The 15,030-nt window shown below is 38.7% G+C and overlaps 1 protein-coding gene across 31 annotated transcripts in view; it reads right to left on the bottom strand.

Moving 5' to 3' along the window:
• The window catches only part of CDC42BPA (CDC42 binding protein kinase alpha), a 329,589-nt gene extending 317,059 nt beyond the window's left edge, over positions 1–12,530 (bottom strand). For 27 of the 31 annotated variants that reach the window (XR_010150112.1, XM_016939982.4, XM_016940026.4 and 24 more), the window contains exon 1: positions 11,033–12,530. Coding sequence is in view for 26 of the 31 variants with exons in the window: in XM_016939982.4 (XP_016795471.1) it covers positions 11,033–11,210 (178 nt within the window). In the remaining 5 variants the exon portion in view is untranslated. The remainder of the gene's footprint in view (positions 1–11,032) is intronic. The other 4 variants (XM_063791211.1, XM_063791217.1, XM_063791266.1 and 1 more) reach the window with 2 other exon arrangements.
• Between the last annotated feature and the right edge of the window lie 2,500 nt (positions 12,531–15,030).

Genomic DNA, 15,030 nt, shown 5'->3' with positions numbered 1-15,030 from the left:
AAAAATTCTGTATGGCATGCTAAGGAGGAGTTCAAATGTCATTCTGAAAGCTTTCAGTAGTCACTGAAGTATATTAAGCAGGATGTTGACATGATCAAAGGATCATGTTCTAAGTGGTTTTTTTTTTTTTTTTTTTGCTTCCTTCTACAAAGGTCTTGGATGTGTAGAATTCACAGTATTTTCAAGTTAGAGGTACATGTAATAAGGAAGTTGTTAATGCTTAGCATTTAATGGAAAAACAAACATGATTAATAAGGTCAGTAAGATCCAGGAACGTAACCCATTTGTACATGTTTAATACAGAGAAGTCAACTGAGCCAGATGCACACAGAGGTTGAATAAAACCAGAACTCATGAGCTACTACACTTAACTGGGATTACCAGAGGTACATAGGCAAAAGAGACAAATATGATGATCACACTTAATCACAGCCTCAAGCAACATAACACAGCAAAGGACTCTTAGAAGAAACTGTCAACTTAGCATGTATTAGTCAGAAATGGGTAACACATTACGAACGCATGCAGCAAAAAGGCAGAAACAGATACTACAGTCGACCTGAAAATATTATTGTAGTTTTAACCATAAACTCTAGGAGAATCTCTATAAGTAGAGAGTATGGAAAAGCTTTATGATATCATATGTCAGCTTCACTACATACCTGAACTTAGTCTGTTGTTAAATGTTTGTTAGTTATGCTTTTAGCTCAGGGCAAGATCATAGGTAGCTAGCAATACAATCTCAAAAAGGGGCTTTAGTCACTGTTTCATAGCGGGGGCTTTTCCTAATCTTTTCAAACAAGTATTTTTTAAATCTCAGGGCATACCACTTCTAAGTAGATGCTTGAGTGCTTTTAATAGTATCTGAGTCAACTTGGGGCATTGCATTAGCCACTCTAAGTAAACGATGATACTTAAGGATGGGATTCTTGCTGTAGCAAGATAACTATACTGCTTTTACAAAACTTTCATAAAATCTAATTAGCATTGTTCTATTTCACAGCCATGACAATATCGATCCCAAATTCTGTACCAATGGTTAGAGAGGTAACTGGATTAGAACATAATAAAGCTTTACTGGAAAAAAACAAAATCACTAGGTTAGCAGGTGCATCTTTGCAAACCAAGAATTGCACATATAAACTCCTCGAAGTCATGTATCAAGTCTCACTGTCCTTTCTTTGTAAAGATATATACACCCCATGCAAAACTCCACACCAACTTAATATTGCTTAGATGACATAAACAGATACGCTAAAAAATATGGAAAGGATAAAGGCAAACCTTCAAACCTTTGCCTTTGTTTGGAAATTGATATAAATTGTGACAATTTATGTGTTAGAAGAATTTATTAACCACTTTCTGTCACACAACCAGTTTAAAGGCTCTCACACTACCTACGGTTAAGTATATACCAGCATTTCCCAAACTCTGTCAGCTGTTCTTCATAAGGAGTTCCAATGTTAAATTACTCAGGCAAATTCTAGGTAAAACAAAGTTTAAATGGTTTCTACACCAAACTTTTTGAAACTTTTTCTATGATAATGTGCTTTGTAATATCCAAAGAGGCATACAAAAAGCACTATTTTCCAATCTTACACAGCCACTGAACTCTTAATTTTCAGAATATTCATTTATATCTCTAGAAATATAATTTAGGAAACACTAGCGTACATTAAGTTTCTACATACCACACCACACGTTTGTGTCGTACTGTCAGGTCACAAATACATTTACGGGCGCTGCATAATCTTCAATACATAAAAAGTCCTAAATGAACAACACATCAATAATTTTTCATGATGATTTTAACCCTCTGCGTTGAGGTCCAGAACTCTACCACTGATGTGCAGATTGGAGATATATAAATATAAAAATAAAATGTAATTAGTCATCTCATATTTGTTGTTGTTGGTGGACGAATGAGCATTAACTTGATATTTACTGAAGAATAATTATATAACAACAAAATGTTCCAATGCAAAAAGCTTATCCTGTAAGATTTTTTGCATAGTCACACAGAAACATTGGCATCTTCAATCCCAATATAATAAAATACTATCAGTAAGATACAAATGTATGTTAATAGTAAAATAGTTATTTACATCCTTATATTAGTATAGCTATGCATTTCAGTTATTATTTACCAATAAATGGCATTTTAATTATTACTTTATCATAAGGCTAGGTAGAATAGAAATTTTAAAAAGCAGAATGGGAGGACGGGCATGGTGGCTCATGCCTAAAATCCCAGCACTTTGGGAGACCTAGCCCGGTGGATTGCCTGAGTTCAGGAGTTCAAGATGAATCTGGGCAACATGGTGAAACCTTGTGTCTACTAAAATACAAGAAAAAAATTAGCCAGACATGGCAGCGTGCACCTGTAGTCCCAGCTACTTGGGAGGCTGAGGCAGAAGAATTGCCTGACCTCGGGAGGTAGAGGCTGCAGTGAGCTAAGATCACGCCACTGCACTCCAGCCTGGGCAACACAGTGAGACTGTATCTCAAAAAAAAAAAAAAAAAAAAACAGAATGGGAAGCAAGCTGACAAAATACAACCATAAATCACCAGAAAAGGAAGAATCCTAAACCAACTTTTAACTTTTTAGAAAAATAAACTATTAGTCTTATGTCCATTTTTCACAAAGAGACATAGGGAGGTTAAATAACTAAATCACCCAGTTAATAATCAAAGCAGTCAGTCTTAATCCAAAACCCCTTGCTCTTTTCCAGTATATTGGTTTAGAACAGAAACATTTCAGGTTAGGTGTTCTACTTGTAGATATTCACCATGGAAACTCTAAGGAAACTGGATTAAGTGTTATCACTATGAATAGACCAAATTAAACAGAAGGTGTTTTTTTCTTTGATTAAGCCTACAGTGACGTTTAAGCAATCTGAAATAAAACTGAAAGTTAACAAATGATTGCACATGACTGAAATAATTCACAATCTTTTCAAAAGATTGTTTTCATCCATATAAGTAGTACTTTGCAGTATAATTAGATCAGGGGTGGGAAGAATGGCACTGGTGAGGAAGAGTTAAAGAGAAAAATAAATCTAAATCAGAAAAAAGAAAAAAGGCCAGGTGCGGCTGCTCACATCTGTAATCCCAGCACTTTGGGGAGGCCAAGGTTGGAGAATTGCTTGAGGCTAGGAGTTCAAGACCAGTGTGGACAACATAGTGAGACCCTATCTCTACCAAAAAAAAAAATAAATAAGCGAGAAAACTAATTTTATTCCCCTATATGCTGTCTGTCTTTAAACAATGAAACTAGATTGTCCTCTACGATTATTATCTGGCCTCCCAAAAACTCTGAACAAAAGTTAATAGTAACCACAGCTTTAATTGTTCACACAATGCCAAAATAGCACCAATTATGTTTTCTCCTTAATAAAAGTATATATTTTCTAGTTTCCTTAACAGTATATATAAATAGTTGCTGGCACTAGAAACACAGCGCTTCATGGATGTAATAAATAGTAGTAAAGTTCCCACACTAGTCCAAAAGTCTGAAACCAATGGCCTAGCCAAAATGTGTTACACTGCAAAAAACAATACTTAACACTGTAACAGGATTTTAAAACTATGAGTCCATGATATTTTCCTCTTAAAAATCACAAAGTAATGAATGTAATCTCTTCAGATAGACAATAGTTTTGCAACATCTACAGTAATGAAAGCTGTAAAAAATAAAGTGACGATTTCTGTATTTAATGTAAATGCCTACACATAAAGAAAAGTAAGCTTAATTAGAGCAGGAAAAGGTCATAATTAAGAGATCTCTCAGTAATTTCAAGGACTTTAGGGGTTGACAGCAGTGGTTCATTATGATGTCAAATTTCACTCTACTTTTTAGGGTGCTTTTCTTAGATGTAATTTTACCAACAGCATCACTCATGTTATTTCACCATGATTAAATTTATCTTTCAGTGCACATGACTTTCACACAGAAAATGAAGTTCACAGCCACTAAGTAAAATATAACCTATTCAGATTTGGATTCTCTCTCCAATCCACAAGATATCCCAAATTTCTCTCAAAATTTCTTTCTAACCCTGCTACTCAGGAAGTTACAAGGAAAACCATGACCTTATACTGGAAGAACATTTCCCAAAGCGTATTCTGTGAAACACTGGTTGCCAGCCATCCTCCAGACGCTCTGAAAAAAAGCCTATTCCATAGTCAGATAAACTTCATAAATTCTAGGATAATCTGCTGTATTTTTAACATTAAATGTTGTCTAAAATCGTTTCCCAAACTGATTTATTCATATAAACCTTTCCCCTTGCTCAAGCATCTATTAAATATCCCATGGATTTCCAGAACACACTTTGAAACTAGGGAGGGAGGTTAGAGTGAAGAGGCCCTAATCCCAAAAGAGAAGCAAACAGTTCATGAGGAAGAGTAAAGGCAAACAGTGGGATTGGAAAGGAGGAGCCAGGTCTTTGTGCCCCGTTAACATGAAAGCTAAAGTGCTGCTCTCATACAGTGATAGATAAAGAAACACTAGCCAATAGAAGATTAGCCATTCCCTACGTACTGATTAGAAAAAGAGATGGCAGTCATAGGAAGGAAGTGTGTAGAAGCTAGCTAGAAAGAATAATCCTGGAGTTCTACTCACCATTAATGGAGAAGAAAAGGAAGTCCCCCAGATTTGGAAAGGAGTTTTTTTGTTTTTGGTTTTTGTTTTTTTTTTTTGAGACAGAGTCTTGCTCTGTCCCCCAGACTGGAGTGCAGTGGCGCGATCTCGGCTCACTGCAAGCTCTGACTCCTGGGTTCACGCCATTCTCCCGCCTCAGCCTCCTGAGTAGCTGGGACTACAGGCGCCCGCCACCACGCCCGGCTAATTTTTTTTTTTTGAATTTTTAGTAGAGACGGGGTTTCACCATGTTAGCCAGGATGGTCTCAATCTCCTGACCCCGTGATCCGCCCGCCTCGGCCTCCCAAAGTGCTGGGATTACAGGCGTGAGCCACCGCACCCGGCCAAGGAGTTTTTATATACAACAAAAAACTTGTGTCTGGGATAATCCATACTTACAGTGTGGGTAATTCAAAAACAAAAATCACACGAAGTGCAGATGATCACACTTGCAATTCCAACACTTTGGAAGCCCAAGGCAGGCGGATCACTTGAGGCCAGGAGTTTGAGACCAGTCAGGACAACATAATGAGACCCCCCATCTCCACACACACAAAAATTTTTTAATTAGCTGGGCATGGTGGCACATGCTTGTAGCTCCAGCTACTTGGTAAGCTGAGACAGGAGGATCACCTGAGCCCAGGAGGTTGAGGCTGTAGTGAGCCATGATGGTCTCTCATAATAATTATTATGCAAAGACTTCTTGACTCATCAAGATAGGGCAAAAGGAGCTAAGCAATTCTTGGTCCTCGATACCTAAAACTGGCAGTTTCCTGAGCAACAAATGATGAGAAAAAATCTGATAGAACTAGCAAATCCTCACCTACATCTACCCTAGAGTTCAGCTGAAGTGATGAGAAGCTAAAACCAAGAAACTACTACCTTTGTTTATAGGTCATATGGTTATCACTCAAACTCAAAAACGTATATACCTCTGACAATCAATCAAAGTCAACGCCCATTAGCCCAAACTCAGAAAAGGAAAAAAACAAAGGAAGAGACAATAAACCATTGAAGGAAATACAAAAGAGTGAAATTAACTCCCCTGCCCATTAAGTTCTTTTAAATTAAAAATACCCAATCATAAAAAAAAAAATACCCTATCATTCAACAAGTCAGACTGAAGTAGCAACTCAGGAACACAGTATTCATTCTCATTCTCTATCTCCCTCTCCCTACTCATTCTCTTTTTCTCCCTCCCCCATGTCTCCTCTTCCCATCTATTTCCAAGTCTGTATCTTGCCCATACCTTACACTCTTTCCCTTCACTAGATTCTTGAGTAAGTCCCTAATCTATCGTGTGTCCTTTTTGAAAAAATGAACTGTCTATATTTTCACTGTTTAACAGTCAACATAGCATAGCTGCACCTACACTAAAGTATTTCAAACTATTTTTATCTCAACCTATAGTAAGAAATACGGGAATGAGGAATACAGGAAAAGGAATAAGGAATAAGGAAAACACAATGTTTTGCACAACAATACTTATTCCTTCTATATTTGATGTACTTTATATTTTCTATTCTAGTCTTTAATTTTTTTTTAATGCTGGTTAGACTTAGTAATTGGTTTTAAAACCTATCACAACCAGCAGGAGAAAAACAATGAGCTACATACGTAACATACTGTCAATAAATGTACCAAATGAGAAAAAGGTCAGAGAATAAATTTTTGACTGCCATAAAAGAGTGGTACAATAAAATATTTATTTGAGCTAAATTATTTTATCCTAAAATAGCCTGAGCTTACTGTGTAATAGTATTCAAGTCCTAGGAATTATGGGACATTTCATAAAATTTCCAACATACTGCACTATTTGTTTTTATATACTGCTATACTAAGGTATGCCTTACATTTCCATATAAAATAAATATATGTCTAAAATCCCTAAAGTGTTAATCCTGACATCCAGTTTTCACTCATGAAGCAATACATTCCTTTTTTTAAAAAGCTGGGTGTGGTGGTGCATGCCTGTAATCCCAGCTCTTTAAGAGGCTGAGGTGGGAGGATCTCTTGAGCCCAGGAGTTCAAGACCAGCCTAGGTAACACAGTAAGACCCTTGACATGGTTTGGATTTGTGCCGTCACCCAAATCTCATGTCAAACTGTAATCCCAGTGTTGGAGGAGGGACCTGGCGGGAGGTGACTGGATCATGGGGGCAGACTTCCCCTTTGTGTTCTTGTGATAGTGAGTGAGTTCTCACAAGATCTGGTTGTTTAAAAGCGTGTAGCATCTCCCCCTTCTCTCTCTTCCTCCCACTCCAGCCATGCAGGACGGGGTCGGCTTCTCCTTTGCCTTTTACCATGATTGCAAGTTTCCTGAGGCCTCCCCTGCATGCCTCCTTGTAGCCTGCGGAACTGTGAGCCAATCAAACCTCTTTTCTCTATAAATTACTCAGTCTTAGGTAGTTCTTTATAGCAATGCGAGAACAGACTAACACAACCCTGTCTCTAAAATAAAGCAATACATAAAATAAAAAGAGTAATGTTCCTAAAAACAATTATAATACAACCCTGTCTCTAAAATAAATCAATACATAATATAAAAGGGTGATGTTCCTAAAAACAAAAAAATTACTAATGAACATCAAGTATTTCAAAGACTTTAGGGGTTAACAGCACTAGTTCATTATACCTAAGTTCACTCTACTTTATAGGGAATTTTTCCTAGATGTAATTTTATCAACAGCATCACTCTTATGCTATTCCATCATGAATGCCAGGAACCAGTATCATCTGGCAACTACCTCTAAGTGTAATTTCTCTTAAAAAGAGAGAGACAAACAGAAATGTTATAATAATAGCCATTACATCTATTGAACACACTTCTACCATGTGCCAGCATTGTACTAGATAAAATAATTGTAATTACTCATTATCATTCCTAGAATAGAATATTAGGTGGCTAGTATAAAGGAAACAAGTACCCAACCAATATTGCTGATTATTCTAGTTGAGAACTTAAATAAATGTAATCATCTGTATTAAACGAACATTTTGATAATTCAGACTGATTAATAAATTCTACTCAGGAAAAGCTAACAATGAGGAACAGCATATGTGAAGAACAAAAGTATCCTAGAAAAGATACATATCCATCAACACCTCACTTAATTAACACTCGTGTCATAAAAAAAAGTGAACAGCTTTAAAACTATACTAATAAAAAGAAAAGCTTAAAGCATAGTACCTGCTGATATGCTCTGGGTACAAATTTATTAAACAGACTGTTTTCTATGTATATACAAAATCTGAATAAGCTATAAAATTAGTTATTTAGTGATAATTTCTGTATGTTACAAAGTCCAAAATTCAAAAAGCATCAAAATAGTTATCCATGTACAGACAGCCTTGCATATTTATTTTGTATTAAGTAATATTATCTTAACATTTATTAAGTAAATTGGTAAATAATTCCCTAAAATTCCAATTTCCCATTTCAAAGTAGGGGGTGGCCGATTTAACGAATGATATACTAATTCAGTCATTACTAGCAAATTAGTTTACAATGTGGAAGTTATTTTTACTTCTACAACTCCACTGTAATTTATTCTAGAGTTATGCTGACATCGACTATTACTGTATACACATACAAACCATAATCATTTCAACAACTTAAAACTAAGCAGACAAAAAAGTCTGAATTTCAAATACTATTTACTATAAATGAAAAATAATACAACTTATTAAATTTAAATGTGATCTATAGTCTTAAGGCACTATTATTCCCTTGCTCTAGTGATCATTGGCTTAATCCTCTCTTTCTCTTTCCACTTATTTCCTCCCTCAAGCCATCAGCACCAAAAGCAAGAAAGGCTGTCAAAGAAAAACAACATATCTGAGTTTGAATTGTCACTTTTCTTATTGTTTTGATACTGCTATGAACAAAACATTAACTGTACCAATATAAAAATAAAATGGACTAAAACTAGGAATAAAATGAAATTGATAGAAATGAAGCTGAATACAGCCGGTAAGAATCTTGGCTGACTCTACTTTAAGAGTAATCTATCATCAGCATAAAGATAAGTAGCATCTAGCTGACACTTTCATTAATATAAATAACGAACACAAATATGTAACAACTTGTGTTATTAATACTGCGTTCCTGTTGCAAATAGTCTTTGAAAGATTTAAATAAAAGACAATATTTTTTCAATTATTAAAAATTAAACTTAAAATTACACCACTTAAGGCAAATCTAAATTACCAAATTTAACCCCAACAACAATCCCTGTAAATTTCCACCAGAGTCCCAAAAACTAATGTTTAGAACACTGAACTGAGGTCAATTCACAATTTGGAAATATTCTTAGTCTTAACTGATTTTCACATATTGTTAAGTAATTAAAATAAAATAGGACATTTCCCCAAAATGCAGTTATCAATTCATATGAAGAACATCTGATCTATTTCAATTCTTAAATAGACTGGCACTCTTAACCTAAATTCTCAAATAACTTAAAGACAGCAAATACCACTACTCACTACGCAACTCCTGACAGCCTTTTCCATTCTTAACTTTCTTTTTACTCTTTATCCAGACTTCCATACTAATAAAAATAATACTCAGCCAAATACTTATTTGATATTTGGCTTATATAAAAATATACATAAATGAGGTGTTCTTATACATACATAAGAAACAACATCCAAGAAAACATATTTAATGGAAAATATATATAAATTATTCTGATAATACAGCGAAATATCTCATAACATAAAACTACTTACCTAAACTCTAATAATCAGAAGGCAATGGAGGATACAGTTTTCTCTTTATCATAAATCATTTAAAATTATATTTACTACTGGTACATAGAGTTCTCCCCATAGCTTCGCAGATAGGAAAGAATACTAAATGACAAAAATCACAGACTAGAGTGTCATTAAGGAACCATAACTTAAGAACTCAAGTTCCAACTCTGAAAGTACCAAAACCCTTTAAGTCTTAAAAAAAAAAAAAAAAAAAAAAAAATTAACACTACAGAATTTCTCAATTTGTGAAACATGGGATGTAAAACTACATATGCTTTACAAAATATTTTATTCAACAAATAAAAGACGTATACTCACAAAACCAGTACCAAAGCCAAAATTGTCTCACTCTTAAGTGAGAAGTTACTTGAAAGATGGTTTAGATTTCTTACATTCCCAGGATGAGTCTGGCAGTCTGTTTTGAAAAGTTATTCTATTCACATTTACATATTTTTTTAAACCTTATGACATCACGTTGCTAGAAACATTCTTATACTGGCAAATTGAATAATTAAAGTTATTACGTGTAGACATTCTTGTATCAGTGGTTTACCTGAGAAACTAACTTTGAATAAATTTCAAATCCAAAAAAAAAAAAAAAAAAAGACACAATCAGCACTTGACTTTTACTTCAGGAAAATAAAGTTTTACTTGGGAACAAATATTTTAGCATAAGAACTTAGCATAAGAACAAACTAAAATGATTAGTATTCCAAAGGTACAAAATCATATTTGGCCAAAATCCTTCAAAAGCCAACGTACCACTACTACAGACAGATCTGGGTGACGATGCGTGCTTATTGCAACAGTGAACTTCTGGACCTTAGAGTGTGTCCTGTATATAACAGCAGACGCTGAAGAACTTGAGCCAAGCCTTCAAGCTTGAAGGTCATGGAGCGTTTGCTCACATCATTGATCTATTCCACTACAGTAGGTCTTCTAAATCACACCTATATTTAGAAGAATGAAGCCAAAAATCTAACCAGTTTAGATTTAAATTAAATTTAGAGTAAAATGTAACTCTCAAGTGGAAGCTGCCCCCAAACATTCTCTAACTACTATCACAAAATTTTTAAACTATGTCATTTAATCTTACAAACATAATTTTTGGAAAGTCCATGTTTAGCAGTTTCCTTTCCTTGTACTATGCAGAGATGAAATAAAACCCACTGATCACCACCTTCAGCTTTCTGTTGACCTAAGGCAAACACAGATATTTTAATATCTCCTCCCATTTTGAGAATAATTTCCATAGTCTGAATGTTTCCACCAATAAATACCTTTCAAATGAAGGACTATTATAGTGCCATGTATTAGGCAACTGTAACCAATAATCCACTTTTGCCCATCACAGAATTGATTTAAAATCTCTTACTGTTGACCTAAAAACATAAGTTCTTCGTCGCCAAGTTCCACATTAGCTAGGCCTTAAATCAAGGCAACAATTGAGCAGCACAATTTTACTCCTGGGAAAATATTTACCAAAAACTAGCGGAAAATCTTGAATAACTAGTGTCTGTTTTTTTATTGTATTTTTTCTTTCAACGGAGTAGAGTTTACTCATAACTCTCTATACCAATTAAATCATAATGACCAGCTAAAGATTAAGTTTCTTTAAAAATTACAAACTTACCCCATTCTAGGTATTCGAGAATGTTCTTCTCTCTTCTCAATGGAGAATTATTGCATTCATCATAAAGGCAGATGAGTATATCCAGTAACGTCTCCACACTGAAGCACTGCCCATTGGTCTGAGCGGGCCCGTCCAAAATAAACTGCTCCAACTGCCTCAAACGCACTTCTCCAGACATGTTTAATTCGATTTCTGCTGGTTTTCCTTTAAATTATTATGATGACTTTTTCTATTATCTGAACCTAAATTTTAAAAGGTATGGTTTTAAAAATAAACCACTTGTTATTCAAACAACTGTCATGCAATGCTGGTGCTGAATTAAACATCCAACACACCAGTAACCTCACTTAACTGAAGCGTCTTCAATTTCACCCATATACATATATTTTGAGGGTAAATTACCATAAAATATATACTTAACGCATTTTTAAAAGAATACAATTAAGTCGTATATTTAAATAAAATAATAATTAAAAGTACAACGAACTAGAGAGTCAACACTTCTTTAAAAAAAAAAAAACTCTTCTCCTTCATTCAAAATTCAACTCGTGCAACGTAATCCTGAAACGAATCCGGTTGCATCATTAATGAATAAAGTCCGATTTGCATCAGCAATTCACTTCCCGGGAAGAAGAAAAACAGAAAAGGGAGGAAAAAAACAGAATGCATAGAAGGGGGAGGGAAAACCAAAAATGTTGCTGCAAATCCTCCCAACCACCACTTGGATAATGCATCAGCGGCAATTTCTCCAGCGGGAAAGGGAGGGGGCGAGGTCCCTGAAGCAGCCCCTCGGCTCGGAGCACGCCAAGTCTTGCCCGGAGGCGGCTTTTCGTTTCTCCTCCCGAGGTCCTTCTTTCTTTAAGGCTTTGCAGTCAGTCCTATTTTCAACGGATTCCGGTGAAAACTCTTCATTTTCCTCCCGGCTTCACCCTAGGGCCTGACCGGCGGCGCGGCCGGGGGTGGAAGGCGGGCTGCGGGCGGCACTGGCACCGGGCTCCGGAGAAGCGGCTACTTGGCCGCCCGAGCCCACTCCATGTCGGTGGTCGCTCGTGGGCCGAGCGCCGCGCCGCGCCGGGCAGAGAGCCCGGTCTCCCCGACACCCGCACCGCGGCCGCCGCGCCGGAGGCTCCCGACGCCCCAGGCGGGGGGGTGCTTCTCTGAATTCAAAGGACACAAGCGGCAGCAGCTGCAGCGGCGGCGCGGGCGGCTCTGGCAGCTACTTCTCCCCCTTCTTCACACCCCTGGGCTAAGGGCATCTTTCCTCAGCGAGGAGGGAGGCGGCCGAGGCGCAGGAGGAGGGGTCGCTTCCGCGGCTGAGGAGACCAGAGGCTGCGGCAGCCCGGCTCCCAACCACTCCCTTCCTCTCCCTTCCAGCCCTCCCCCGCCTTCCCTCTCCTCTCGCGCTCGCGCCCTGGGCTCCGCAAGGCTCCTCCAGTCCCGCCGCACAGAGGCGGAGGCTTGCGGACGAGTCCGGATCCAATATGGCGGCCTGGCCCCCCGGCCCCGGCACACGCGCGCGCACACGCCCTCCACTCCCCGCCCCCGCCCTGCCCGAGCCTCAGCCCCAGCCGGCGGCCAAGCCGGGCGGGGTCCGGCCGGCGCGCCCAGCGGAGGCCCCCAAGGGGGCGCGGGCTCGGGGCCCGAGTGGCTGCGCCAGCCCGAGGGGAGGGGTGTGGACTGCCTAGGCGGCGAGGCTGCGGCTGCCGCAGCGTGGAATGCAGAGCTGCGGGAGGGCTGAGGGAGGCCCGGGCGGCGGTGGCGGAGCATATGGAGGCGGGATGACCGGGCCGCGCCGGGAGCTGCGGCAGGACTGGGCGCAGGCTGGGAACTGCGCCACCGCCGCGCCGTGGCCCCGGCTCCCCGAGGTTTCTGGTGCAGATCGCGAAGGGGAGCTCCTGCTCGTCGTCGGAGACATCACCTGTCTGGCGCGTTTGTTAAGGGCGCCCAGAAGCAGAGGGCATTAGGCTTCCGACAGAGCTGGAGGAGACGGTGCCTTTCAGCCCCTTACCTGCTCCCCACCGGCCCCCCAGATTCGGTTCGCGCACACTCCAGAGTAATCGTTTCTTAGGTGTCTAATTACAGCACTTCGTGTGTCATTTCCCAGGACAAAAACAATGACAGACTTGTCCGCGCTACCATCGAAGTCTTGGGTCTGCACGCAAAGGATGGAATCCCCCATCTCCATTCCCAAAAGTTTCCCTACGGGAGCCTGGTGTTGTCTCCTCCGGAACTGTCCTAGCGGCTGCCTGTTTTTCCCTAGCCATGGTTACCGCCTGCGGGGGATTCAGCCTGTGAAGGCAGTCAAGGCAGTTCACCACTGTCATCAAACCTACACCCCTGTGTGCACGCGCACACACACTTGTAACCCAGTGGCACAATGCAGGAATTAGGGCAGCAAAGGCAAATCGCTGAATAGCTAGGGCACCTGATCCCTGTAGGGCCCTTCCAGGTTTTTGTGAATCTCGGTTTTAGGAGAGCTCCCTTTATAAAATTCTCATGGAAGATGCCACATTTAAATTGACACCACAAAACTAGGTCATTGCAGTTCTGTTACTTTCTCTCAAAATTGCCATCTCCTTTATGGTCGTTCTCTAAAATACAATTATTTTATATTCCTTCCCCACACCTGTGAGGCGGTTGTGTTTCTATGTTAATGTCCACAATTGCATCTTACATCTTGATAATATGGAAGCTGAGGAAGAATTAGAAATGAGGGCCTAGACGTAAAATGAAGGCTAACAGAAGTCGATTCAAGTTGTGATTCATGAAATAGTGTGAATCTTTTATGAAATCTACATTTGCAACGTCTACACTTGCCTGGCTTAAGAACAGCATTATTTTCAATGCCGTCTTGACATGAATGATACTTAGATTCAAACAAAAGGTCAGTCATTTCCAGCCATGACATCTTTATATGGGTGTGTGTTGTCTAATTCTAAAAGTAGTAGAAAAGTTTAATCCTAACACAGATAATAAGCAATATTTAGGTGTTTATTATTCAAGTCTTTTTCCTATGCACTTTAACAAAAATGATACATAATAAGAGTTTTATAGCCTCTTGCTTGCAATTAGCAATATATTATGGACATTTTTTCAGTTCAACAAACATTCTTCAACAACATGGATTTTAATGGTGAAGCCAATTTTAACAGTTTCATTTGACCATAAGATGCGGTAGCAAAGAAGGAAGCAATTTCTTCTGCTTTTTCAAGTACGGTTAACTAAAGAACTGGCTCCAAGATACCTGCTTTTCCAACTTACAAATAACTAGAAAGAAGTTTAAAGGAGAACCTAAAACATTTTAGGTCTCACTAAATGCTAATTGACAATGGAAGTATATGAGATGTAGATACATTTTTTTTTTTAACAAAAGAGTCAAGCTGTCAGTTCTTTACCTATTCTATTAGCGCTTGGGTACCACCCACAGTCCAGGGTATTGATGGTTGCTAAATAACCCTTTCCACATTATTTAGAAAGTAGAGAGGAGAATTTATTTTTATTTTAAAAAACACACACACAAAGAGAAGGAAGGAGCTTGAACCCAATCAATTTTGCTTGAATAATTCAAGCTCAGAGACTTAATAATTAACTAGACACTAAACACATCGTGCGGGTGTTATTTTAAATGTTCCGGTTGAAGTGTGAACATGCTTGTTAATGAAACCGGTCTTAAGCCAAAGAAAGGCGCAGCCCAGCAGCTGTACAGTGCTTGAAGTGTTCCTGCAAAACAAGAGTGCCACAGGCTGCCTCGCAGGGTATTCTTTGGGGAAAAATAGTCTGGAGGAGGTCTTCTTTGTGAAATTCTGCTTGGGGGCCTGGAGATTAGATGTATACCACTGCAAACACCCAATTTGTTTGAAATAATCAGAGAATGTTTTATGAAGATGCTGGGAATTAATCTGACCATTCAGAAAAGAAAGAGGACAGGAGAAGACAAGAAGGTAGGAAGGTGGAAAGAAGAAGGCAGGACAGAAATCATTAAGCCTAGTCCCCAATAC

Source organism: Pan troglodytes, chromosome 1, assembly GCF_028858775.2.
Source record: "Pan troglodytes isolate AG18354 chromosome 1, NHGRI_mPanTro3-v2.0_pri, whole genome shotgun sequence".
NCBI classification, from domain to species: Eukaryota; Metazoa; Chordata; class Mammalia; order Primates; family Hominidae; genus Pan; species Pan troglodytes.
Note: the sequence above shows the minus strand (reverse complement) of the source record. Positions and strands in the feature narration are given on the sequence as shown.